Source organism: Mustelus asterias, chromosome 11 (assembly GCF_964213995.1).
Source record: "Mustelus asterias chromosome 11, sMusAst1.hap1.1, whole genome shotgun sequence".
NCBI classification, from domain to species: Eukaryota; Metazoa; Chordata; class Chondrichthyes; order Carcharhiniformes; family Triakidae; genus Mustelus; species Mustelus asterias.
The window spans coordinates 42,428,110-42,454,283 of NC_135811.1; the positions used below are offsets into that span (position 1 = coordinate 42,428,110).

The following is a 26,174-nucleotide window of genomic DNA, read 5'->3' on the forward strand; positions in this document are numbered from 1 at the left end:
TTACAATGTTAGTTAGCACAAATGGCAAGAAGATAATTTGCGTCGTTATTGGGTTGGGTCTCATGATGTTCTACCCCAAAATGTCAGCCCCAAAACATGGAAACTAAAATGTGATCTCTAAATTCTGGGTTGATATCCAGCAGGCTACTCACGTCTTTTTTAAAAATTCATTTATGGGATGTGGGCGTCACTGGCTGGCCAGCATTTATTGCCCATCTTTAGTTGCCCTTGTTCAGAGGACAGTTGAGAGCCAACCACATTGCTGTGGCTCTGGACTCACAGCGTAGTCATGATGTGGAGATGCCGGCGTTGGACTGGGGTAAACACAGTAAGAAGTTTAACAACACCAGGTTAAAGTCCAACAGGTTTATTTGGTAGCAAAAGCCACACAAGCTTTCGGAGCTCTAAGCCCCTTCTTCAGGTGAGTGGGAATTCTGTTCACAAACAGAGCTTATAAAGACACAGACTCAATTTACATGAATAATGGTTGGAATGCGAATACTTACAACTAACCAAGTCCTTAAGAAACAAAACATTCACATTGTTTTGTTTCTTAAAGACTTGATTAGTTGTAAGTATTCGCATTCCAACCATTATTCATGTAAATTGAGTCTGTGTCTTTATAAGCTCTGTTTGTGAACAGAATTCCCACTCACCTGAAGAAGGGGCTTAGAGCTCCGAAAGCTTGTGTGGCTTTTGCTACCAAATAAACCTGTTGGACTTTAACCTGGTGTTGTTAAACTTCTTACTGTGCTCACAGTGTAGGCCAGACCAGGTAAGGATGGCAGATTTCCTTCCCTAAAGGACATTAGTGAATGGATGGGTTTTTCCAACAATCGACAACAGTTTCATGGTCATCAGTGGATTCGTAATTCCTGAAACTTTTTGTATTGAATTCAAATTCCACGATCTGCTATGATGGGTTTCGTTGAGTTTCTGGATCAATGGTCTAGCAATAATCCCACTATCGCCATCGCCTCCCCTCTGGTCAAAGTGACACTGGCTCAGTGGTCATCTTCCCAACAGAGTGTCCAAAGGATTGGTTTCAGCCACACCTTAGGCAGAGCCTGCCAATGGAGAGGGAGTGCTGTCTTTAAATAGCAGATTGGCATTCAGTTTAGACACTTGCATCCAAGTGGTGTGGGTGGTCCAGCCCTACCATAAAATTCCCCAGGTTTGAAAAGTATGCATTCTGCTAACCTTCTTCCTCCTTGGTTTCCACACAGGGTTTCATGCTCAGGAGTAAATCCATAGCCCAGTCCAACTGACAAAGTGCATCATTTTCAGAAAATCCACTACAATACAGCCATTCACCAAATGCAATCAGTTGGTCGATCTTCTGCCAATTACTTTCTGGTTTCTGAAAGTTTATCATTCAAAAAAAAAATGTAAACAAATGCAACCGATACTAACATACACACAAAAAGAAATATTCATGAATAGTTACAGATATCATAGAAATCACTACAATCACTTCAAAAGGAGGCCATTCGGCCTATCGCATGTGTACCAGCTTACCCAGGCCCACCTGCCTCCGCTCCCTCCCCCAACACCATTCCCATAACCCTACACATTTACTCCGCTAATTCCCTGAACCAACACACCTTGGGACACTAAGAGGCAAGTTAACATGGCCAATCCACCCAACCTACATATCCCTTGGACTTGTGGGAGGAAACTGGAGCACCCAGAGAAAACCCACGCAGACATGAGGAGAACGTGCAAGCTCCACACAGTAACCCAAATCTGGATTGAACCCAGATGCCTGGCGCTGTGAGGCAGCAGTGCTAACCACTGTGCCATCATGCCACCATACAACCTGCCATTGCTCACAGTGGCCGAGTGTTCAGGTTGTTGGACTGAGGAATCGGAATCCATGGCGAAACTTTACAGCCTCATCGCAGTGTCCTGGGGCTGGAAAATGCAGCAAGCCATTCAAAAGTCCATTGATTTTAGAGAGATCAGAAAATCCCGCCGACAGGGAAGAATGTAAAATACTGCCCCAGGAGTATTCAAGTGGGCTGAGACAAAGGAGAAGACGGCAGAGGGAAGACAGGATATGATAAGAGGAGGTATACAGTGAGGAAACACAGATATTGCTTTGTAGGAATTCAAAGGGATTGGATTTAGAATCATTAGGAAATTCCTAGACTAGAATCTTCCGGCCATTCTCGCCGGCGAGATACTCCAGTCCCTCATGGCGAACCCCTGCCATGGATTTCCTGCCAGCAGGCGGGTATATAGAACGGGAAACCCCAATGACAGTGGCAGGATCAGAAGATCCCGCTGCTGTCCAATGGCGGGCTGCTTCTGCCACCTCGAAACATGTCACAGTGAGGGGGACAGAAAATCCCATCCCTCGTGTGAGAGGCATGATGGGTATGTGTTTGATGGTACAAAACAATGCAAGAACTTGAATGAAATGAAAACTATGACATTCCTTTACACTGCTTATTGTTTTGAATGAACAGATGCGCAAAGTACCTTCAAAACATTGACTGAATTCTGGTAACAAGTTAACTGATCTGCAATTTCTTTGGAGAAAGCTGCCACATGGTGCCACATGTAAGATACATAATCTTCAGAGTCGTCCTTTAGTTTCTGCATATCCATACTGAAATCTTGACCAAGCCTTGCATTCACCAATATTCTATGCTTGTAAAGAAGCCTTCAAATAGAGGATAACAGAACTTCATTGTGAATTATTGATATGTTTTGTAGATGTTTATGGTCAACACTAAAAATTAAATAATGATTGCTAACAACATATGAAATTTTCATTTGAAAATGCTGTTTCTTCATTTTTTGTTGAATTTTTGACATTTCTTTTATTGTTGGGAGCAGCATGCTTTTCTTTTTATTCATTCATGGGACATGGGTGTCACCAGCATTTATTGCCCATGCCTACTTGCCCTTGGAGGGCAGTTGAGAGTCAACCTCATCGATCTGGATCTGGAGTCACATGTAGGCCAGGCCAGATAAGGACAGCAGATTTCTTTCCCTAAAGGACATTATGCAAGGAACTAAAATCCTCAAAGAAAAAGCCACAAGCTCAGGAGACCCAAAATTAGCCAGTAGTGCACCATGTGCATGAAGTCTATTTGGATAAAGGGTGCACTCCACCTTTCCTACGTCCAACTGGGGAGGTGCGGGAGGGGCAGGAAAATCAGCCCCATCATTCTCGCATTCTTTCACTTTGGTGAGATTACTTATGATAGGATCATGTCTCTTTTGTTTACTTACAACCGCTGCTTTGTCCTGGGCATATCTATAATGGCGTCATCTAACACTTTCAGCCCAGCTTTCCAGTCTCCTTTATTCATATGAATGTGAAATAAAAGACCATACATCGATGCCCTTAATTTCAGATCATCTTCTGGATCATCGTTAGCTTGAAACAAAACATAATCAGTTCTAAATTATTACGCAGTTACTGGAAGTATCTAGGATGACAGAAACAAAAGACTACTTAAAAGTTGCATTTGTATAGTGCCTTTAACATAGTAAAATGCCCTACAATGCTTAAGAAGTTCATAAGTGGTCGGTGCAGACTCGATGGGCCGAATGGCCTCGTTCTGAGCTGTAGGGTTTCTAAGATTCTAAGATAAGATACCGGAGCAGAATTAGGCCATTCAGCCCATCGAGTCCGCTCCGCCATTCGATCAGGGCTGATATGCTCCTCATACCCATTTTCCTGCCTTCTCCTCATAACCCATCACCAATTAAAAATCTGTCTAACTCCTCCTTAACTTTACTCACTGTCTCAGCATTCACCGCACTTTGTGGTAGCAAATTCCACAGATTCACAATCCTTCGGGAGAAGTAGTTTCTCCTTAACTCTGTTTTAAAGTTGCTACCCCTTATCCTAAGACTATGACCTCTCATCCTAGAACGCCCCACAAATGGAATGTGTGCATAATCAAAAAAAAATCAGAATGGTTCCATAGAAGGAAACAGTAGGATAAGTGGCCAAGAGCTTGGTCAAGGAGACAGTACATGGTGCAGGGGCAATAAGAAGTAATTGTCAAAGATTCTCTTACTACAACTGGATGAGCAGAAGTAGAACAAGTACAGTCCTACCCACCAAGGGAAAAAAAGATAAAGAAAGAAAAACAAATTATATTGATGTGGGATCTTGCATGAACTCAGGATATCCCAAAGCACTTTACAATCCAAATCATTTTGAAATTGCCGTAACGTAGGAATTGCAGCAGTCAATTTTGCACACAGCAAGTTCCCACAAACAGCAATGCCATCATGACCAGAAATGGAAATGAGGGAAGAGATATCATACATTTCAGAGCGAGGATTTTTAAGATGGCACGGTGTCCCGCTATCTGAAGAGTCCGTAGGGAACACAGCTGCTTTTAACACTTCTGGCCCTCACTTGGTAGGAAGGTCCATCCTAGACAGCTGTCGACCAATCAGATTAACTGGCAACCCTCTCTTGTCCATGCAGGAGAGTCCTGGGAGCTGAACACAGAGGAATTGGGTGTCTGTATATAGGCTGGAGGGGAGAGGGGGTGGGGGCTTTAGGTTTGGGAGGTACTGTGGTTACCAGACCTTAGGAAGGGGCAGCCAATGTTAAAAAGGCATCTGCTGATGGAGATAAAGAACCCCGACAGTACAGAAGGAGGCCATTCAGCCCATCGAGTCTGTACTAATCACAATCCCACCCAGGCCCTATTCCCATCACCCCATACATTTACCCTGCTAATCCCCCTGACACTAGGGTCAATTTAGCACGGTCCATCAACCTAACCCGCACATTTTGGACTGTGGGAGGAAACCAAAGTACCCGGAGGAAACCCACCCAGACATGGGGAGGATGTGCAAACTCCACACAGACAGTGACCAAGGCCAGAATCGAACCTGGGTCCCTGGCGCTGTGAGGCAGCAGTGCTAACCATTGTGCCACCATGCTGCCCGTGTTTCCATTCAGTCTGACTTCCCTACAATTTTACACCAGGTCGGACAAGGTCTTGGCCAGCTGGCCCACCCTTGCCTCAACTGAGTGGTCAATTATTAACCCCACTTGAGGGCCATTTCCTGTTCAGCTTCAATTTTCAGGCTCGTGGAAGGAGTTCAGGGGCGGGGTAGGGGCGTGGAGTGGAAGCCCAAAAATGAATCTTGTTCAGGCCTCCGTCAGTAGCTTCCTTTTAACCGTTGGGCACCCCCTCCCCAAAAAGGTCTTACTCTGCCGGGGCCTCTGAATTTTAGGTGGAAATTCCTTCTGACTGATGGCGTAAGTCCCGCCTTCAGCTAATTAAAGTTCACTAGGTGAAATGGCTATGAGGAAACCTCCTCTGTGTTCACCAACATCCATTCCCCCCCCCCCCCTTCCCCCCCCCCCCCACTCCCCCTTCCCCAGCACACACACCAAAGGTCTCACTTAAGCTCCATGTCCTAAGGCCTCCAAAATGTATTTGTTCCTGAACCCCTGGCATTTCAACTCTGGCCACTGATTGTAGTGACAGTCCTGTCCACTGTAGCTTCTAGTGCTGCCCGGACTCAAGAGCTGCCAGCCAATCAGAGATGTAAAATTGGCTGTGAGGCAGCCAGTATTGGCTGGGATCTAAAACCAAAAGAGAAAGTGCTGGAAAATCTCAGCAGATCTGGCAGTATCTGTAAGGAGAGAAAAGAGCTGGCGTTTCGATCCCAGATGACCCTTTGTCAAAAAGCTGGACTCGAAACGCAGCTCTTTTCTCTCCTTACAGATGCTGCCAGACCTGCTGAGATTTTCCAGCATTTCCGCTTTTGGTTTCAGATTCCAGCATCCGCAGTAATTTGCTTTTATATGGGTGGGGATCTGTTTGCTTGTGGGAAGGTAAACTCTGTCTTCCGAAATATCCTAGCCTGTGTGATTTGGAATATCAGAGAGGAAACCTATGAATTCTCAGTGCAAATGTGTGTTCCACTTGTGCTGAATTGCAGACCCATTTGTGCTTTATATCGCTTCAATCCAAGAGCCTGTATATAATTTCCTCAAGTTTCACTAACATGTTGTTAATGTCCCTGGCAAAAAATGGTGTGTTTGTGGTCTGATTGTTGACTGCTTAATTGTTTCTTCCTTTTCTTCTTCCTGTAGATAAAAATGAAAATATAAATGCAGATAAAACAACGATGAATTTGATCCAAGCAATTAAATCTCACAGATATTTTGTAAAGCTATTGATTGTTTTTCTTTTTTCTTTAATTCATTCGTGGGACATGGGCGTCACTGGCTGACCAGCATTTATTGCCCATTACTAGTTGCCCTTGCACTGAGTGGCTTACTAGGCCATTTCTGAGGTCAGTTGAGGGTCAACTGCCCTCAAAAATCTGAGAACACGTACCAACCGACTCAAGAACAGCTTCTTTCCTGCTGCCATCAGACTTTTGAATGGTCCTACTTTATATTGAGCTGATCTTTCTTTACACTCTATCTGTAACTGCAGCACTATATTCTGCACCCTCTCCTTCCCTTCTTCCCTATGTACATTATGAACGGAATGTTTTGTCTGTGTAGCCAATAAATGTGACAATAATAAATCAAATCATAACATTGGCAGACATCCCGGCAAAGTGATGGAGACTCAGTTACATCAGTTATGTTTCTGGGCTTTTCCTTGTTGCCTTGTGTGGGGAGGAACGTTTATCTACCCCTTATGAGGCAAACATCCTGCAAGATGGAGGAAGAGGACCCAGTACTGCTGTGAGGATGATAAACCAAGTGAACAAGGGCGAGTCTCACCAAAAGTGAATAGCCTGAACCCACAAGGAATGCTAATCTATTTTGCCAAAAAAAAATTCAGATTGAGGTTGAAAGAAATGGTGTTGGGATTGGAGAAGGGCTAGGCAAACACTGCCTCCCAAGGGAAAATCGCAGCGTAACTGAGAGTTTGGCATAAACCAGAGATGCCCTCAGTGGCACTTGCAACTGCTGGGGCTATGTCAATTAGATGCTCCAACAGAGTATCATTAGAGGGCACTTGGAAGGAGAAATGTCAGGAATATGTTCTGTGGCATTTTGGCCTCATTGTAAATAAGTTATGTTAACTGTGAAATGCTTAAAGTTAGTTGATGCAAAGATTATCGGAACTATCTTCACCTTTTTATTCCTGGAATATGTGTTGTGGATAGCCTTTAGAAAAGTTTTAATGGGTTCTTCAAGTACACCCACTTCCAGACGAGATGGTATCAAAGACAGACAGGAATTCCAAAAGTGTTTTGCTGAACTCATTACAAGCTTTATATTTCCAGCTTCTTCTCCATATCTGAAATCAAAAATAAAACTCTGATACTTGACATAAGTTTTGATAGTATACAAGTATTGAAGACGCATTCCCACAATCTCTTTCATGGTTGAATGAGGTACTGAGAGATTTTCCTGCGCCTGTACCTGTCCACACTGGATTTCCCGGGAACTGCAAATGCCAGAAGACTGGGCAGGTCACCTGAAATTTCACTACCCAGCCACTTTGATCACCTCCACCCTCTTTCCTGCAGGTAACAAAAATGTTTCTGTTTAATGTGTATTCATGTATATATTGCCTTGTCCTGTAGATGGGAAGTGATACGTCGGTAGCACGGGAGTTCTCACCAGTGTGTGTAAGAGTTGATGAAGATCTTAGAGAAAACCATTACAACTGTAGTCCTTTGCCCATCATTCCTACACAACCCAGCAACTTTACACTTTCAATTCAACAAAGAGACAGTTTCTTCATGTCTCAATTCCAAAGCATAATTCTCACTTCTTAACTTTGATGGGCCTTTAGTCCAACTTCAATTATTAACATTCTTGTCCTCACCATTGGTTTCTGATCTTGAATCTCTCACATCTACCATTTGCTTTAAGCGGCCTCCAGACCACTGGGTTTTTTTTCTCAAGTGAATCACTTCTTGTTTCCTCCATCAATTATTAAATTTACAAATACCAAGTCGATGGGTGGCACGGTAGGTAGCACTACTACCTCACAGTGCCAGGGACCCAGGTTCAATTCTAGCCTAGGGTCCCTGTCTGTGTGGATTTTGCACATTCTCCCCATGTCTGGGTGGGTTTCCTCCGGGTGCCCCAGTTTCCTCCCACAGTCCAAATATGTTAAATTGACTCTCGTGTCAGGAGATTAACAGGGTAAATATGTGGGGTTATAGGAATATGGCCTGGGTGGGATTGTTGTCAGTGCAGACTTGATGGGCTGAATGGCTTCCTTCTGCACTGTAGGGATTCTACGATTCTAAGACTTGCCTATTTCTCCTCCAGCTGGAGACTCAAATATCTCTCTGATTTTTGAATGTCTTTCAGAAAAGTCTCTGCCACAATGTTTCCTTTCTCTATTTTAACAATTGGTGAGCGCTTCTCTGACTTTTCCTCTCCTTTTTTGCCTCAAATGTAAACATGTCATAAGACCTTAAGATACAGGTGTAGGATTAGGCCATTCGGCCCAGTGAGTCTGCTTCATTTTGAAGATGGCTGATAAGTTTCTCAACCCCATTCTCCGGCCTCTTCTCCGTAACCTTTGATCCCCTTACTAATCAAGAACCTATCACCCTCGGCCTGAGGAGCAGGTAATTATTTGGGAGCAGGGATCTCCTGGGGAGATCGCTGCAGCATCAGGATGCCAGGAAGAGCTTCTAAGAACATTGGTGACTTTCAGAGAGGCCACTTTGATTCCATAGATACATCTGGTAGAGCAAAATATCTGGACTCGCAAGCCCTGATGGTAATGCTCAGTCTTTAATGCTAATAATCAGCAAGACCTGAGCCTGGGAAGATCCAGAGAGAAGTGACGTTTCCATTGGACTGGAGGAAGGGTCTGGCCTCAAAGAACAAACAAACATAGCTGTAGGTCATGGAAGCAGTGAGCAATAGGACTACGCTCACTAAAACCTGTGATCAATGATGAGTGGCATACCAGTATCAGGTGCCAACCCCCGCTCTCAGGGTGGAATTTAGTGTTGGCACCAGGGCTCAAGCCCACCGGTTGGAGAACCTATGGGATCTCCGTGTCACTCTTCTCCAGGTAGCCAATGCAACTATCAAGTAATCAGGTATGTGTCCAGACAGCATCAAGCTTCTCGTCAAGTTAAGCCCCTAGTAGGCTGGAATCAATCCCTCCTGAGAGCTGCCAGCCAAACAAAGGTCGCAGCTCTCCAGTAACACACTCAGGCTTTAACAAAGGAACATCGCTGGATCCTTGGAGAGGGGTAAGAGGGGAAGGGTAGTAGCCACAGGGAGGAGGTCACTGATAGGGAGAGCAGCAGAAGCAAAAGCTAGGGGCTGGCTTAAGCAGGTCTTCCCTTACTGATGCCAGGTCCATCAATCAAATTCAACAGGGTTTGCTGGATGGTCTCTCTGTATGACAAGTTCCCAACCCGCTGCTAGTTGACTATCAGTGAAGGCGGAATGAGGCCCTTACGTGTTCCTTAAGTGGCTACTTAAGAGCTTCAATTGGCAGGAATTGGCACCTGCCCCCCTTTCTGCCCTGAGTTTGATAGAAAGAAGGCAGAGGGGTCCTCCCACGCTCCCGTCCAAACAAGAGGCAGTTCCCACCTCCAGACCTGTTTCGGGTGTGGGTAAGGCATTAAACTCCATCTTCTGACCTCTCCAGCATATCCCAGCACAGCATTCTTAGAGAAACACACTGCGCACAGCACTCATTTCTCTCTTGTGAAATATCTCCTCATATACCCATCTGAGCAGCCAATGCTCACACTCATTTCAGTGACATCTCATACCCATTCTTCACAGCCACTCTTCAGACCTGTTGTCCTTCCATCTTCTGTGAAGATTCCATTTCTCACACTCTCAATTCTCTGCTTCCTCTCTTTAAAGTAGGAGGCAGAGAACTGGTGGTGGCCCAGAGTGATGGCCACAGGTGGGTCTTGGAGATTGGTAGGGTGGCAGAGTTGCTGGACATTACTGGAGAGATGCAAGTCTCTCATATACTTGGTGACAGAATTAGATATCATACTTCCACTTGGCACATATCAATCACTAATGTTAAATTTCTGTCAACACTAACTGAAATGAGAACATTTGCACAATATTGATTCTGAACACTCGCCGCATTTCAATTTTAATTTATGTCTTTCAGTTCCTTTAAGGATGATGCAAGAGATGGAGCTGGAATAATAGACCATGGAGTCCTCAGAGGAGGTCATCACTGAGGAAGTACTAAGGTGCACCCACCACCAACACGAAACATACAAATTGTTGAAGACACAAACATAGATAAATGAGGAGTGCACATGGTGAAGTGCATATCACATGTAAGCAGAAACAGGTTTTGGAGACAGAGACAACAATGGAACATCCCCGTCAGAAGGCGCAGCACACTCCCAAGCTTTGCTTAGATGTTAAGCATTGGGGACCATCCACAAAGTCAACACTACTGGAGCAGCAACTGGAAACTAATGAAATTCGGTCAACATTTGAAAGTCAATGTGCACCCCTTGCAGAAGGATTGGAGGAGTTTGTCTCTTCATTGGCCAGAATTTTGCTGGCACGCCCACCCCGATTCCGGGGGCAGGCGAGGCTCGGAGAATGGCATTCTCCGTTGGCCTCAGGTGGGATCATACTAACCTCGGGCGGGAATGTGCCGGTAAAATTCCGCCCAATGTCTCAGGTATTTGTGCTGATATATGGAAAGATTGGCCACCCTTCTTTGCTTGCCTTCATTAATGGCCGGGACACTCAGTCTGCCACAACACAGGATAGAATAGAGGAAAGCCTCACCTTGGCCATTCGATGGCTCGATGAAGTGCAGCAAAGTGCTCTCCAGCTTTTGACCAGTAGAAAAGTGCAGGTTCACCATGAGAGGGAAGATAAAGGGCTGCTGCAAATAGTGACTTTTCTCAAGATGCTGCCACTTCACATCCAATGGCCTGAGAGAGTGGCATTCTATTTGCCTCCTGCCCTGTTGCAAAAGCTGCCCTTGAATAAGTGCAGTGGAGATACGCCTAGATGGTCGGGGGCACCTTAGCTGCCACCACGTACACAATCTGACACCCTGCACCTGAGAGAATGCAGTCACTCCAACAAATGCAAGAACCTGCTCTGTCTGGCTGGGCTCATCAGTGTCAAAGTGGCAAACCTTAGCAAACATGGCCCTCCTGGGAGAAAGGCTTGCAGGTGAAATCCTGCAGAAATAACCAGCAGACCCTTGAAAGGAGGCAGAAGCGAAGAAATTCATGACTCTGACCTTGACAACCACTGGCAATGCATGCCCACCTTGGCCCTCTTGAAAGGTCAGTAGGATGTCAGTAACCACCTTGCATGAAAGCTTGAGCCTCCTGAAGCACTGTTGCTGCAGCGTTTCAAGGAAGCTGATTCTCTTTCCGTATACCAGGGGGGATTCTCCAGCCCTGTCAGACTGCCCGCCGGAATCCCGATGCCCTGCAGAATGCGCAGACTGGACGGGAACCCGAAAATTATGCAATGTAGAATCATAGAATCCCTACAGTGCAGAAGGAGGCCATTCGGCCCAGCAAGCCTACACCACCAACAGTCCCAAACAGGCCCTATCCCCACAATCCCACGTATTTACCCCTGCTAATCCCTCTAACCTACGCATCCCGGGACACTAAGGGGCAATTTAGCATGGCCAATCAACCTAACCCACACATCTTTCGGACTGTGGGAGGAAACCGGAGCACCCAGAGGAAACCCACGCAGCCACGGGGAGAATGTGCAAACCCCACACAGACAGTGACCCAAGCCGGGAATCGAACCCAGGTCCCTGGAGCTGTGAGGCAGCAGTGCTAACCACTGTGCCACCATGTCGCCCACACATAGTTTATGTAATATAATTAGCCGGTTGGATGGTTCATTCAGTGGCCTCTTGCCATGCACCCACTTCCCCAGCTTGAAATGCACTGGGCGGGCTTTGGTGCTGGTAATGACCAGCATGGACTTAGCCTGTGAGGCTAAAAATTATAACTGCATTCCCCGCATTGTATAAAACGTTGGTTCGGCCGCATTTGGAATACTGCGCCCAGTTCTGGTCGCCACACTACCAGAAGGACGTGGAGGCATTAGAGAGAGAGCAGGGGAGGTTTACCAGGATGTTGCCTGGTATGGAAGGGCTTAGTTATGAGGAGAGATTGGGTAAACTGGGGTTGTTCTCACTGGAAAGACGGAGGATGGGGGGGGTGACCTAATAGAGGTGTATAAAATTATGAAAGGCATAGATAGGGTGAACGGTGGGAAGCTTTTTCCCAGGTCGGTGGTGACGTTCACGAGGGGTCATAGGTTCAAGGTGAGGGGGGGGGGGGGGTTTAACACGGATATCAGAAGGACGTATTTTACACAGAGGGTGGTGGGGGCCTGGAATGCGCTGCTGGGCAAGGTGGTGGAGGCGGACACACTGGGAACATTTAAGACTTATCTAGATAGCCACGTGAACGGAGTGGGAATGGAGGGATACAAAAGAATGGTCTAGTTTGGACCAGGGAGCGGCGCGGGCTTGGAGGGCCGAAGGGCCTGTGCCTGTGCTGTATCGTTCTTTGTTCTTTGGTCTTGGTTCGTTATCACCCCTATTTCATTGCATCCCCAGGGAGTCTCCCACAAAGAAAAGTTCAACAATTACTATGTTACATCATAAATTGTCTTTTGATGAAAATCTGTATGCACCATGATCCAGTTCTGAGATAAAATTTACCTTGCACTCAGCTCGAATGACCTGATGGCAGAGATACACATTTTGCTGTTTCCAGCTGCATTCTTCATCAAGCTTTGCCCTTCAATGCTGGCAACAACACTCAGCAATTCTTGCTGAATTCTGTAACTATGTCTGCATAAACAAAGAAAACCTCACATTACAATTCACAGAAATATACCCAACAGTTATTTATTAAAAACCGTTCCTTCCGTTAAAGAGCATCCTGATTTCACAAGTTATGCCGGCCCATTCATTCAGTGGCAAACCTCGAGCGACGGTGTCTCGGTTTGAATCCTGTTTCTTTCATTCATCTAAGCTGCGCAGACTGATTACTCTGTCACACAAAACAAAAGAAATGCAGTGCATGACATTAATGGGGTTGCCACTGTCAGGAATGTGCCAGCACTTTAGAAGCCACCAGCATTTCAAAAGGTAATTCGCAGGATGAGTCCCAGTAGCAAGGATAGCAGTTGTACACAGACCAAAAGAAATACATTGTCCGGCTAATAGGAAACACTTTGGGGTAGACATTTGCACCATCCAGGAAAGACATACCTATATGTTAATATTAGAACTAACAGAAATACACAGAGAAAATCTTCAAAGGGAAACAATGATATAATTGGCAAGCTATTTGTGGAAGCAGGAGGCAGTATCCATCTCGCAGCCTGTAAGCCAGTTCTAGCTAGCAGCCCAGAAGTAAGAGTGCAGAAAACCTTCGTGGAGGCAGTTAAAATTATATCTTTGCTGAACCAAGATGAGACGTTACCCAGAATAACTACTCAATTGTATACAATGCGGCCTTACTAATAGATCTATTGGACTGGATGTTGTTTGAGAAGAGGAAGTCCTGAAAGAGTTCAGACCTTGTAAATGTACTTTGGATAGAAAGGGTAATTTCTACTTAAACTGTGTGGGTGTCTTTAGCAGCTTCTTGTCCGTGGCTGTTTTAGATCCTTATGGTCCTGTTTGTGTATGTGTCTTTTCTTCATTGTAATAAATAGTCTTTAGTAAGTATCATACTACGACTGGGCTGGTTACTGCTTTCACTGGGTATCACACGTGGCTCCTCACACCATTCCTATAGACAAAACAATACACCACCATGAACTGGTCTTTCCAAGTTGGGATACTCTTGCAGTAAACATCAGCCAGCCAGGGCCGTGACAGCAACCATCATAAAGAATACATTCCACCTGAAAGTGGTTATCAGTACTACGCCCAAGATGCCAAATAATCATTTTTAAATTCATGGCTGGAACTTGAATAAAAATCTTTGTTCTCTATGTGGCAGGGTATTATTAAAGCTAAATATTTGGTTCTCCAAATTCTCAATCCGATAATTCAGTCACAAAATGGAGATGTCAAGAGAGTTTGGTGATGTAGAGTTGGGGTTATCATTAATGTAAATGTGAAAACTAATGGTGTAATTTTGGATAACGTTGTCACTGGACAGTGTGTAGATGGGAAATAGGAGGAGTTGTTAAGTGTATAGTAATTGAGTGTTCAATTGTATTCTAATTGTAGGCATTATAGGATCATAGCGTCCCTACAGTACAAAGAAGGCCTTGGGCCATCGAACCTGCATCGACAACAATCCCACCTGAGCCCTATCCCCATAACCCCACATATTTACCCTACTAATCCCCCTGACACGAAGGGGCAATTTAGCATGGCCAATCAATCTAACCCACACATCTTTGGACTGTGGGAGGAAACCGGAGCACCCGGAGGAAACCCGTGCAGACCCAGGGAGAACATGCAAACTCCACACAAAGTGTGTAAAGATTAGGCTCCAGTTCTATCCTCCACTCCCTGCCTATCTGGAATAGAACAAGAGCCAAGGATAGATTCTTCCATAATAAAAATAGTAAATGCTGAAAAGGCTCAGCAGGTCTGCCAGCATCTGTGGAGAAAGAAGCAGAGTTAATGTACAAAGCACTGAAAATCATTGAATTCGACATATATGGGTTTCTAATGGTGCACCAAGTTCATAATTACTGCTAAAGAGCCTCACAGGCCTGAAAGAATAATTCTACATTTTTGAATGTCAAATTTCTCCATTATAAGATATTCCACAAGTTTTAACATGTTTTGTCAAAGATATTTTCACTTCTCCATTAAACCAATCATAATCATCTGTTTTATTAACTAAAAATATAATTATGTGAGAAGGGGTGGGGAAGTAGATAAAAAATTATGATTTTTGTAGGGGTAAACCCTTAATTAGATGAGAGTCAGGTTCAGTAGCCAATTAGGGGTTGCGGATAGGATCAGAGGCAGGCCATATGAAGTCCAGATTTGAATCAAACTCTCCACTCTGTGACTGCCATATGAGTCTTGAAAAGCAAGAAGAACAGTTCCTGGAAGTCTTTGGTCTGCACTGCCATGACCAATGATGCCGATGGAAAGCTGGAGACCCAGCATTGTTTCCAATACATACAAATTAGCAGCAGTAGGCCACTCAGCCCCTCAAGCCTGAGGCACCATTCAAGTGATCATGGCTGATCTGATTATAACCTCAATTACATGTTCTCACCTACCCTTGATAAACTTTCAGCCCCCTTGCATATCAAGAATCTATCTAGTTTGGCCTTAAAAATATCCAAAGGCTCTGCTTCCACTGCCTTTTGAGAAAGAGAGTTTCTTCGATTCTATCCACATCCATCTCTGGTTTCCTCCGGATGCTCAAGTTTCCTCCCACAGTCCAGAGATATGCAGGTGGATTGGCCATGTTAAATTGCCCCTTAGTGTCCAATGATGTGTAGGTTAAGCGGACGGGGTTATCTTAGAATCTTAGAAACCCTACAGCACAGAAAGAGGCCATTCGGCCCATCGAGTCTGCACCGACCACAATCCCACCCAGGCCCTAACCCCATATCCCTACATATTTACCCACTAATCCCTCTAACCTACACATCTCAGGGCACTAAGGGCAATTTTAGCATGGCCAATCAATCTAACCCGCACATCTTTGGACTGTGGGAGGAAACCGGAGCACCCGGAGGAAACCCACGCAGACACGAGGAGAATGTGCAAACTCCACACAGACAGTGATCCAAGCCGGGAATCGAACCCAGGTCCCTGGAGCTGTGAAGCAGCAGTGCTAACCACTGTGCTACTGTGCCGCCCTCTCTCATCCTTTCTTTCTCATCCTTTAAGACAATTCTCAAAACTGTCCAAAGATGTGCGGGGTAGGTTGATTGGCCATGCTAAAATTGCCCCTTAGTGTCCTGAGATGCGTCAGTTAGAGGGATTAGTAGGTAAATATGAGCGGAGTACTGGGTGGGATACTCTTTTGGAGAGTTGCTGTAGACTCGATGGGCTGAATGGCCTCTTTTAGCACTGTACGGATCTATGATCCTATGATTCATTATTCTGGAAAAAAAATTCTCCTCATCTATTGTCTTAAATGGGCGACCTCTTATTTTTAAGCAGTGACCTCTAGTTCTAAATTCTTCTACAAGAGGAAACATCCTTTCCACATCCACCCTGTCAAGACCCTTCAAGATCTTGTATGTTTCAACCAGTATCTGCTCTTACTTCTGAAGTAGGCCATTTTCCAAAAGCCATATTTTTATTATCTCATCAATATTCACCTCATTAAACATATTCATTTATTGGACTGATTGGCACCATTCATAACGTGCCCACAATGCAGAGGGGAACACCCGAATGGACATTCGTTTAAATCCCCCTCTGCACAGCTCAGAGACCTTTAATTTCAAAGCCGACAAAAGATCCTTATTCTGCCCAGCAACAGCACGAAGCTGCATTTTAAACCGGCCTTTGGCCAGAAGATCGGGATATCTGCGAGTCAAGACCTGGCAGTGGGATATATGGCATAACTGTACGGTCAATAAAATATTAGGGAATAAAATGGCCAAGGCAGGCAAAGAAACTTAATAAACCAGGATAAAAAAAATAAAAGATTAGATTAAATCCCCCTACACACAGCAGGACAAAATGACATTAACACCTAATCTCGCAAGCATAGAATACAGACACAAAACAGCAGAGGTCGATTTAGATAAGGGGACACATCGAGAGGATAATGGGAAACACATTAAAACACCGGGGCAAGAACAGGCAGTCCCATTAACACGGACACACACCATACAGATGCAAATTGACAAGTCTCTCAGGGAACTTCCTGACCGGACAGGCCACTTTTTAGGTATTGTAAAAATGTATGAGCAAATGTTCCCGCTCGAATTTGGATTCCTATAAATATCCAGAGCAAATGTGTAACTATTGAGATCAACGTGGCCAAGCCACTGTTTCTGAGCTGGTTACGCGGTTCTCCCTGGGGTCCCAGTAATTGTACAATAAAGAAAAATGCTTTGAACCTTGCCTTGCGACTCGACTTCCTTCAATGCACTGGTACAAGGGATTTTTCCCTACAACACTTCCAATCCATAGCCGTCGACTCCATCACTCACCTTGGCAACAGTCTGAGGCTGAACCGGACTGTTGCAACCTTAGTGTCATATCTAACTTTCTGAGCATTACGAAGACTAACTATTTCCACCTCTGCCATGTGACCCGACTTCACTCCTGCCTCAGTTAATCTGATCCCGAAACCTTCAACCATGTCTTTGTTACCATTATAACTACTTGACTAGTCCAGTGCACATCTGGTCACCCTCCCACATTCCACTCTGTGCAAACTTTACTTCGAAAACTAGGTTGCTTGCAACAAGACTCAATGAACACCCACATACGTGCTGACATATATTGATTGGTCAAGCAGTGCCACAGATTTAAAATTTTCATCAAAGTTTTCTAATCTCTTCATGGCCTCACCCTTCCCTGGCTCGGTGATCTCTTTCTGCCCACAACCCTTCCAGATATCGTCTAATTCTGGCCACATGAGCATCCGTGATTTTGATTGCTGCATCCACTGGTGGACATGCCTTCAGCTGCCAAGGCCTGAAGCTCTGAATTTCCTCCCTAACCCTTGTCACCTTTGTCTCATCCTTTAAGACAATCCTCAAAACCGTCCAAAGATGTGCGGGATAGGTTGCTTGGCCATGCTAAAATTGCCCCTTAGTGTCCTGAGATGCGTCGGTTAGAGGGATTAGTGGGTAAATATGTAGGGATTATGGGGGTAGGGCCTGGGTGGGATTGTGGTCGGTGCAGACTCGATGGGCCGAATGGCCTCTTTCTGCGCTGTAGGGTTTCTAAGATTCTATCTCTTTGACCAAGCTCTGGTCACCTGCCATAATATCTCAGTATCAGGCTCAATGTCAAATTCTGCTTTATATTACTCCTATGAAGTGCCTTGGGGTATTTCATTACATTAAAGGAGCTATATAAATGTAAGTTGTTGTTCTTTTTGTTCATTAATGTCTCAGTTCTCCCGTGCTAAAGGGTGAAGGAAATCTTCTACCTAACCATGTTTGCCAACTGTGGCTCTACTGCACCAACATCTGGCCCACTGGATTTTGTTTCAATGCCACTGTATGCAAGATGTAAATTAAGTGCTGGCTCACAAAGCCCGCACTGACCCCGAATGTCTGAGTTAAATTAAACTTTTTATTTTTTTCTCAGTTCAAGATAATAAGGCGCAAATCTAATCACCAATTTGAGAGGAATTAAATAATCATCAAGTTACATTATACTCACATTTCATGTTTCGTGGAATCAGCGCTTGGTGCAGTAATTTTATTTATTCCAAATGCTTTCTGGGCACATCGCATGAGCAATGAGTCGTCATTATGCAGGTTAGAAAGTTGCATCAAACGTGCCCAAACCTCCAGCTCCAGCAGCTGATCGGACCAGGTACATTCTAATATTTGTTTCTCCAACTGAAAACACAATTACACAGTTTTGAATTAAGAAATTTGAAAACACTAGACTAGGGAATTTCTTCGATCACAGCAGTCATGCCGTGATCGTGCCTACTGTGGAACACTTTGTCAGTGACCCTGCCAAGAACTGCAGAGTTAGGGAGCAGCAGACTCAGTGGTTTGGAGGTGCCTCTACAAGTTGCTTTCTTTCACCAGAGAAGGGCAGTATTTCGCTTTTATTTTTATCAGAATGTGCGTCTTTGGCACAGACACAATTTTAGCCCAGAAATGAAACCAATTGCACAGAAAATACAGGGTGATATGTAACCAAATCTTCCAGCTGTTGATTTTTTAAATGTCCCATCGTAATGTTAAGGACTATGTTATTTGCTTACCTCAAGAAGATTGGGGACAGTGAATTTCATCAGGTTGCTGCTGTTACAGGCATACATCTCCAGAGCAATAAGAACCTGGATCATTGTAGCCTGGCTATCATTACTCTGCTGTAAAAGACAAAGAATAATTCAGATCATGTGCACAGGATGTAAACAAAATTTAATAGAAGAATTTACAAACAGAGATATCTCAAGTAGAATCCTGTTCTACTAATATTCTTTACATAGTACTAAAAGTAAACCACTAAAAGCTTGCATTAATTTGTTTTACTGTTGACAACAAGCTCAACAGATATTCATTGGAAAGCAAAAAGCCATTTGGAGGTCATTATTGAAGCTACTCCCAACAGCCTGAACCTGAAGAAGTGGAAGTTACAGAAAGCAGACTGAAGGTAAGTCCAGAGTGACGGTGGAGTCTAGTTGACAGGCCCCAGTGAGGAGGGTGAGGGATATACCGATATGGGTGGGTACTGTATTAGGAACACCAAATTCATGATGGGAATATTTGGGAATTTGCGAATGAGGAAATTTAGAACGTGTGAAAATATGAATATCATAGTCATGCAAACTGTGGCTGGGAAATAATGGGATATATCACAGCCCTCTCGACAGCTCATAAAGTTCATTTATCTGAGCTTAGAATCGTAGAATCATAGAATCCCTACAGTGCAGAAGGAGGCCATTCGGCCCATTGAGCCTGAACCAACAACAATCCCACCCAAGCCCTATCCTTGTAACCCCACGTATTTAGCCTGCAAATCCCCTGATACTAGGGTCAATTTAGCGTAGCCAATCAACCTAACCCACACATCTTTGGACTGTGGGAGGAAACCAGAGCACCCCGAGGAAACCCACACAGACACGGGGAGAATGTGCAAACTCCACACAGACAGTGACCCAAGGCTGGAATTGAACCCGGGTTCCTGGTGCTATGAGGGAGCAGTGCCATCCCTGTTCCCACTTCTCCTGTTCCCTACCCCCTTTCTCTGACCATGGCACCCAGACGACAAAAAGAAGTTTCACAATCAAGCCAAACCCACATCACCATTTTTCATACCCAAATCATCTTTCCTGTTTGTTCACCAATTGCTTGAGACAATGGTCACCCCTCTTGTCAACTCTCTGCAAAGCAGATTGGAGCTTCCATACTGTACTCTAGAGCGATGTTGCCATCGCAGCAATGGTGCAGCAGCACAAACTTATTCAAAGGCAATAAAACTTCGACATTATTGCTTTACCTCCTCATCATTTCCCAAATTTGATCCTATCTGTTGCTGAAGAAGCTGCTTTACTTTGACCCATGTGGCAATAATCTGATGTCTCACAGCAATAGGAACAACATCAGAGGGTACATTTCCATTTGTAACGTTTAATACATATTCACAGATCTATAGTCCAAACAAAATGACATCAGTTATTCTGTAAATAACCTTAAATACACCAAGAAATTGAACATCAAATAATTGTCATTTATTGAAAATGAATCCTAATTAACTTGATTACTATAATATATTGATTTATGTGTCAACACCAATTTAATGAAGCATACCAAATAAATAATTGCCCAACCTTACTTCTTAATTAAACAAATCTTGCACATAACAGAGGAGAACCATAAAACAAAGTTATAGCATAGAAGGAGCCATTCGGCCTATCTTGTCCATGCCAGCCAAGGACATCCAGGTGTCCTTTCTAATCCCACCTTCCTGCACCCGGCCCATAGCCCTGTGGCTTATAGCACTTAAGCAGATCCAGGTATTTCTTAAAAATGTTTAGGGTCTCTGCCTCCACCACCAACCCAGGCAGTGAATTCTAGATACCTACCACTCTTTGCATAAAAAAGGTTCTTCCTCAAGTTCCCTCTACACCTACTGCCACTTATCTTGAAACTATGTCCCCTGTTTCAAGAATTCCCCAACAAGGGAAACAATTTTACCCTGTTGACAAGTCTGGGAGAAACTTATGCTGTGCACACACTTAAAAATGTCATCATGATGTTCTATTTATCTTCTGCCGCCAGAATACTTGTAACCTCAGGGCCTTTGCCATTACTTCAGATCATTTTGAATCAAAGCTAATTTATCCAAACACTTCAGGGTAACATTTCCTCCCCTTCCAAGAACTACATCCCTGTAGTACCTACTGTGCACCTGTGTTGTGTGAGGGACTCAAATCATTTAAAGGAATGGATTCGACAGATAAATAAGTTGTTTTTTATTCTACATCCTCCAGAGCATGCAGATGGTGATGAACTCTGTGGCTGGTGGAACCAGTGGGGAAGTATGTGAAGGTTGTTGTCTGCACAGTTGGCTTGTCCAGTGTTCTGGTGGATGCACTGACTTTGGTTTGCATTTTTTGAGACGGTCCCTAACTGAAAGAGTAACTAAAACTTCAGGGAACGGGGTTTGTGACTTTGGGTTTCTGGCTGCGATGTAAGGCAGCTATGGAAATGGAGAAACATATAGAAACCACAGTAAAGCACAAAGCCGTCAAGAGATCAGCAGCAAAATCTTACTGCCGTTCACACAGGTGGGATCTTACGGTCCTGCCAATGGTGCACCCCTAACGTGGGTTTCGTGGCGGCGAGGGGTGCATTCAACAGGAAACCCTATTGACAAAGGAGGGACCATAAGATCCCACCGCCAGTGAGCGGCACGCTGCCTCCCGCCGCCGCGAAACACGCAGTGGAGAGAGAGAAAAATCCCACCCCAGGTTTCAGGTGCAAAACATGACAGGCAGGGTGAGGAGGAAGTGTGAGTGAGGCAGTTGAAAAGAATTAATTCTGAAGGCCAGATTTAACAGCAAGGATAAAGAAAAAGTAAATTTACTGCTACTGTTTGAATTATCTTCTTGAAGGAGGCCAATTAATCAGAGCTGGTTATTCTGCTGAAGACCGGGCCTGTGGGACTCCAGGTAGTTAATTGAGAGTGGGAGCTGGAGGAAAATCAGACAGTTAAAGCTTTCACAAAGATAAGAATAGGAACTCTATGGAAGGGTGGAATCTTCCGGCTCTTCCATTCGGTCGGATCGGTAGATCCTGCTGAAGCCAACCCCTGCACGGGTTCCCCAGTGGCGGGACAGGCGAGCCACGCAAATGGCCATCGACAACTGCAGGACCAAACGATTCCACCGGCAGCTAATGATGGGAAAAAGTTTTTTTTTTCCTCTGCCACAGGGAAAAGTCGCCGTGGGGTCTGGAAAACCCCAGCCAGAGTTTTGAAGGACTTTGTGGCTGAATGTGATGCCAGTGATCTGTCAGCAAACCCGTGGGGTCTGTAGTATCTGCAATTTAAAGAGTAATTTATTGTGAAACAATTTGCCTGTTGATCCAGGTTTGATTGTTAAAATTATAAAAAGTTAAATCTTATTGATTGGTTTCATCCTTTGGGGTTGTTTGATAAGTTTGGTTCTTTCAGTTCATTCGTCTGCAAAATCAACACTCAGTAGTTTTAGAAGGGGAGCACTTCATATATCATAGACCGTTCCGAATTATACCTTTAGGTTAGATAGTCCACACATAATCCCTCTTGGATGTCACAAAACTTCAAGAAGCTTTAAACTAACTACAGTTTTAAATCAAATTATCATGCAGGTTTTATATTACTAAAATCAAAAATAATGTAGAAATACTCTTGGTGATGGCTTTGCAAAGTATTTTAATACAACAGTTTTAATGGCACAAATTGTCAAACTATGGAGTGAATCCCATACCTGGAGAGCTTCAGTTATATGAGGAATACCTTCAGGATCAACGGATAAAGTGTGCGGAATATTTGGTTTTTCTATTTTCCTTGCAGGCGGCTTTTTCACGCCGGAAGTAAAGGAACTCCTTTCGATTTCTTTTTTTTCAGTCTTTACAGGGCTGGGTATCCAAGGTTGAATCAAGCCCTGACATAAGCCATTGCATAGCATAACTAACAGAATGGTTTCCCTGCGGTGCATCACAAATAGTTTTGGTTATGTAATATTCATACATTTTCCTCACAGCAATATTCCAGGATTACAATTATAAAGAAGAATTATTGTATTGTGATGATATTGTGCATTTAAGAAATGCATTTGTGTCATGTTTCTTCTGAAGTTAATGTTTATTTATTAGTGTCACATTAACGCTGTAATGAAGTTACTGTGAAAATCTCCTCGTCGCTACACTCCGGCGCCTGTTCAGGTACACTGAGGTAGAATTTAGCATGGCCAATGCATCTAACCCAGCACGTCTTTCGGACTGTGGGAGGAATCCGGAACACCCGGAGGAAACCCATGCAGACACGGGGAGAAGGTGCAGACTCCACACAGACAGTGACCTAAGTCAAGAATCGGACCCAGGTCCCTGGCGCTATGAGGCTGCAGCACTAACCACTGTGCCATCTTGCCACCCAGGGACAAAAGGGATTGTTTTATACTTCAACTCTGATAATGATGCCGAATTGTCTACAGCCGGCAGCCCACCTGCTGACACTGCGGAAGGTTTATTGCTCCTGATTACTGGAGTGTTTGTTTTAATCTGGGCTAATGCAGTTTAGTTATATTAGGGTTGTCCCCTGTGGTTTTCAGAGTAGGGTTTGATTAGGTTGGTCGACAAAAAATAAATCCTGAATGGGTGGAGCTAGGCTAACTGAGAGAGAAAAAGCAGACAGTGCAGTTTTAATTTGGAGAAGAGCAGTAGTTACTTTAATCTCCCTCTTTCTGGAAATTGAAGCTAGGGATCTGCTGGAAAATAAGTATCTCTCTCTGGAAGTCTGTAAAAGGCAAGAAGTGTTTTCTCCCTCGCTCTCTCTCTTTGGAGTTCCACAGTGTGAAGACAGGTTTTCCCCTGAAGACTGCTGTCTGAGAGTCAGAAGATGGATGTCTCTCTGTATCTCTGTCCAGAGGAATTAAAAGGCTGGAGGATGGGAATTCCCATAAGCTTCTGGGTCTTGCGAACTGATTCTGAAGAGGAATTTGTGTCTATAGGGATAGTGCTAAAATTGGAACCAACAGAAATAGCTAGCAGTTAAGAATTATACCTTGTAATGTGTAAGCATTTCAATTTGTAAAAGTTATGCTAATTCTTTGTGTTATATTTTAACAGTTGTTAAATAAAGTTTGTTTTAATGAAAGCTTCCTAGTGGGGCAATAGATTCACAACTGGAGCAAACACCTTATGCCTGCACAAATGCCAAAAGCAAAAATTGTTGGGGTCTGGGCGAACTTCACAATTGGAGCTTCTGATCTAGTTCCTAACAGTACCTAGGGTGTGAAGTCAGGTCAGATGTTAAAACCTGCTTCCATAAAGGCAGTATTGTTTGTGACACATCAACACAAAGTTTCAAGCTGCAATCAAATAATCTGACCACTTCCCCAAAATGCCAATTGGTTTGGATAGATGGCTCCCTGGAGAAGGGGAGTGGGCTTTGTTTCCTCTAAGCTGCACGGACTCAAATGTTCCCATGCAAGTTACGCACATGCCAGCCCTCCTAATTCACCATGTGTGCGTGTGGCACAAAAAAAACTTAAAGGGTCCACGTACTTAAATGAATCAATTGTGCACTGTGAAAAAACACCAAGGTAATTTGGTCTCTTGACGGGGGAAATACCATCATTTATTTATAGCTATGTTCATTTCTTCCACCTACTGCTTGGCATCATAAAATCCCTCCAAGACAAACTATAAGGGTGTGCAAAGGGCTATCCCAGCCTTGGTAAGCAGTACACATTCATTTATAAGGGATAGCATTATTAAGTTAACATTAGGGTCACAGGAATGCAAATCAGAGTTTCTAACATACACACTAGAATTTAGAAACTTACCATTTGGAGAAGGTATTCAGATTATAATGTTGCCCAATTAACTGCAGAGCACTCCTCTGGATCTCTCATAGAATTTACTTCTGAGGCCACATGTAATGACGCACTTAAGCCTCAAACTGCATGCATATATCATCTTACCCTCAAAGTTGCAGTTCAGAAGTTCAGTCCAAAGATGTGCGAGTTAAGTGGATTAGCCATGATAAATTGCCCCTTAATGGCAGGGGGACTAGCTAGGTTAAATGAATGGGGTTATGGGGATAGGGCCCAGATGGGATTGTGGTCAGTGCAGGCTCGATAGGCCGAATGGTCTTCTTCTGCACGGTAGGGTTCTATGATTCTAGAAGTCCACAAGTGCGCCCAATTGGCCATTCCTTTATTCAAATTCAGGACAAGAATGAATTCCCATATTCTGGTACCATTTGGTTAACACTTCTGATGCGCTTTGCAAGTTTGCTCTGGGACAGTGCTCGGAGAAAAAAAAACTGGCACTACACAATCAAGTAAAACTTACCCATAATGTCCTGTCTGCTGTAATGCACCGACAAGTGTCCTGAATGGTTTAACAAGCGCCTTATATTTTCCAGCAGTCAATAGGTGGTTGTTATGGTTCCACATGTATATGGCTGCATTGCACACAACTAATGCATCATTGATTTGAATGCCCAGTTCCGCTGCATGCAGGAAGTTCTTGGTAGCATAAGAAGACAGAGAATCTATCCAATTTCTGAACATAAATATAACAAAACATGAAGGTTAAATTTTATCCATTATCCCCTATATCCCTATCGAGCTGTAGTGACAATGCATTGTACATGTTTTTGTGCTATTCCCCAAAATCCTACACCAACTATGGCACTCTGAATCATTAGCATGAACCATTGGGCACAATTTTAACTGCCAGGGGGTTGCAGGATTAGTGCAGTATGGGAATTAAAGTTTAAATTTTATTCATTAGTGTCACAAGTAGGCTTACATTAACACTGCAATAAAGTTACTGTGAAAATCCCCTAGTCGCCACACTCCGGTACCTGTTCAGGTACACTGAGGGAGAATTTAGCATGGCCAATGCACCTAACCAGCACGTCTTTCGGACTGTGGGAGTAAACTGGAACACCCGGAGGAATGTGCAGACTCCACACAGACAGTGACCCAAGCCAGGAATTGAACCTGGGTCCCTGCTGCTGTGAGGCAGCAGTGCTAACCACTGTGTCATTGTGCCAGATTGGAAACCCGATAGGATCTTGCCCAATGCATGGTTTGACACAAGCCAGTTAGCAGATGAGTGGCGAAAGCTCATGCAGAGGTTGGGTAAGTAATTGCAATATGCAGATAATTGATTTTGAATTTAACTTTAGTAGCCAAGCATGGGTTTCACAGGCACTCTGCAACACGCCATGGTCAAATAGGCAAGTGTACAATGGAGAGTGCAACTACAGAAAAACTGACAAGGTTGGAAACCTCCAAAGAGTGAAACTGATTAGGCAGCATGATGGCATATTCTTTATCTTGCCCGCTGTAACAAACACTGCTAACAGTCTCATAAACATAAAAAAGGA

General features: G+C 44.1%; 1 protein-coding gene across 1 annotated transcript in view; it reads right to left on the reverse strand.

Annotated features, from left to right (window-relative positions):
• cfap46 (cilia and flagella associated protein 46) overlaps positions 1-26,174 on the reverse strand; it is a 198,419-nt gene that overhangs the window by 133,246 nt on the left and 38,999 nt on the right. The window contains exons 19-29 of the mRNA XM_078222910.1: positions 25,130-25,342; positions 22,540-22,759; positions 20,067-20,216; positions 18,829-18,936; positions 18,270-18,451; positions 12,642-12,773; positions 7,091-7,256; positions 6,001-6,082; positions 3,244-3,391; positions 2,485-2,668; positions 1,201-1,360 (exon numbers count right to left, since the gene is read on the reverse strand). Coding sequence (XP_078079036.1) covers positions 1,201-1,360; positions 2,485-2,668; positions 3,244-3,391; positions 6,001-6,082; positions 7,091-7,256; positions 12,642-12,773; positions 18,270-18,451; positions 18,829-18,936; positions 20,067-20,216; positions 22,540-22,759; positions 25,130-25,342 — 1,745 coding nt within the window. The remainder of the gene's footprint in view (positions 1-1,200; positions 1,361-2,484; positions 2,669-3,243; positions 3,392-6,000; positions 6,083-7,090; positions 7,257-12,641; positions 12,774-18,269; positions 18,452-18,828; positions 18,937-20,066; positions 20,217-22,539; positions 22,760-25,129; positions 25,343-26,174) is intronic.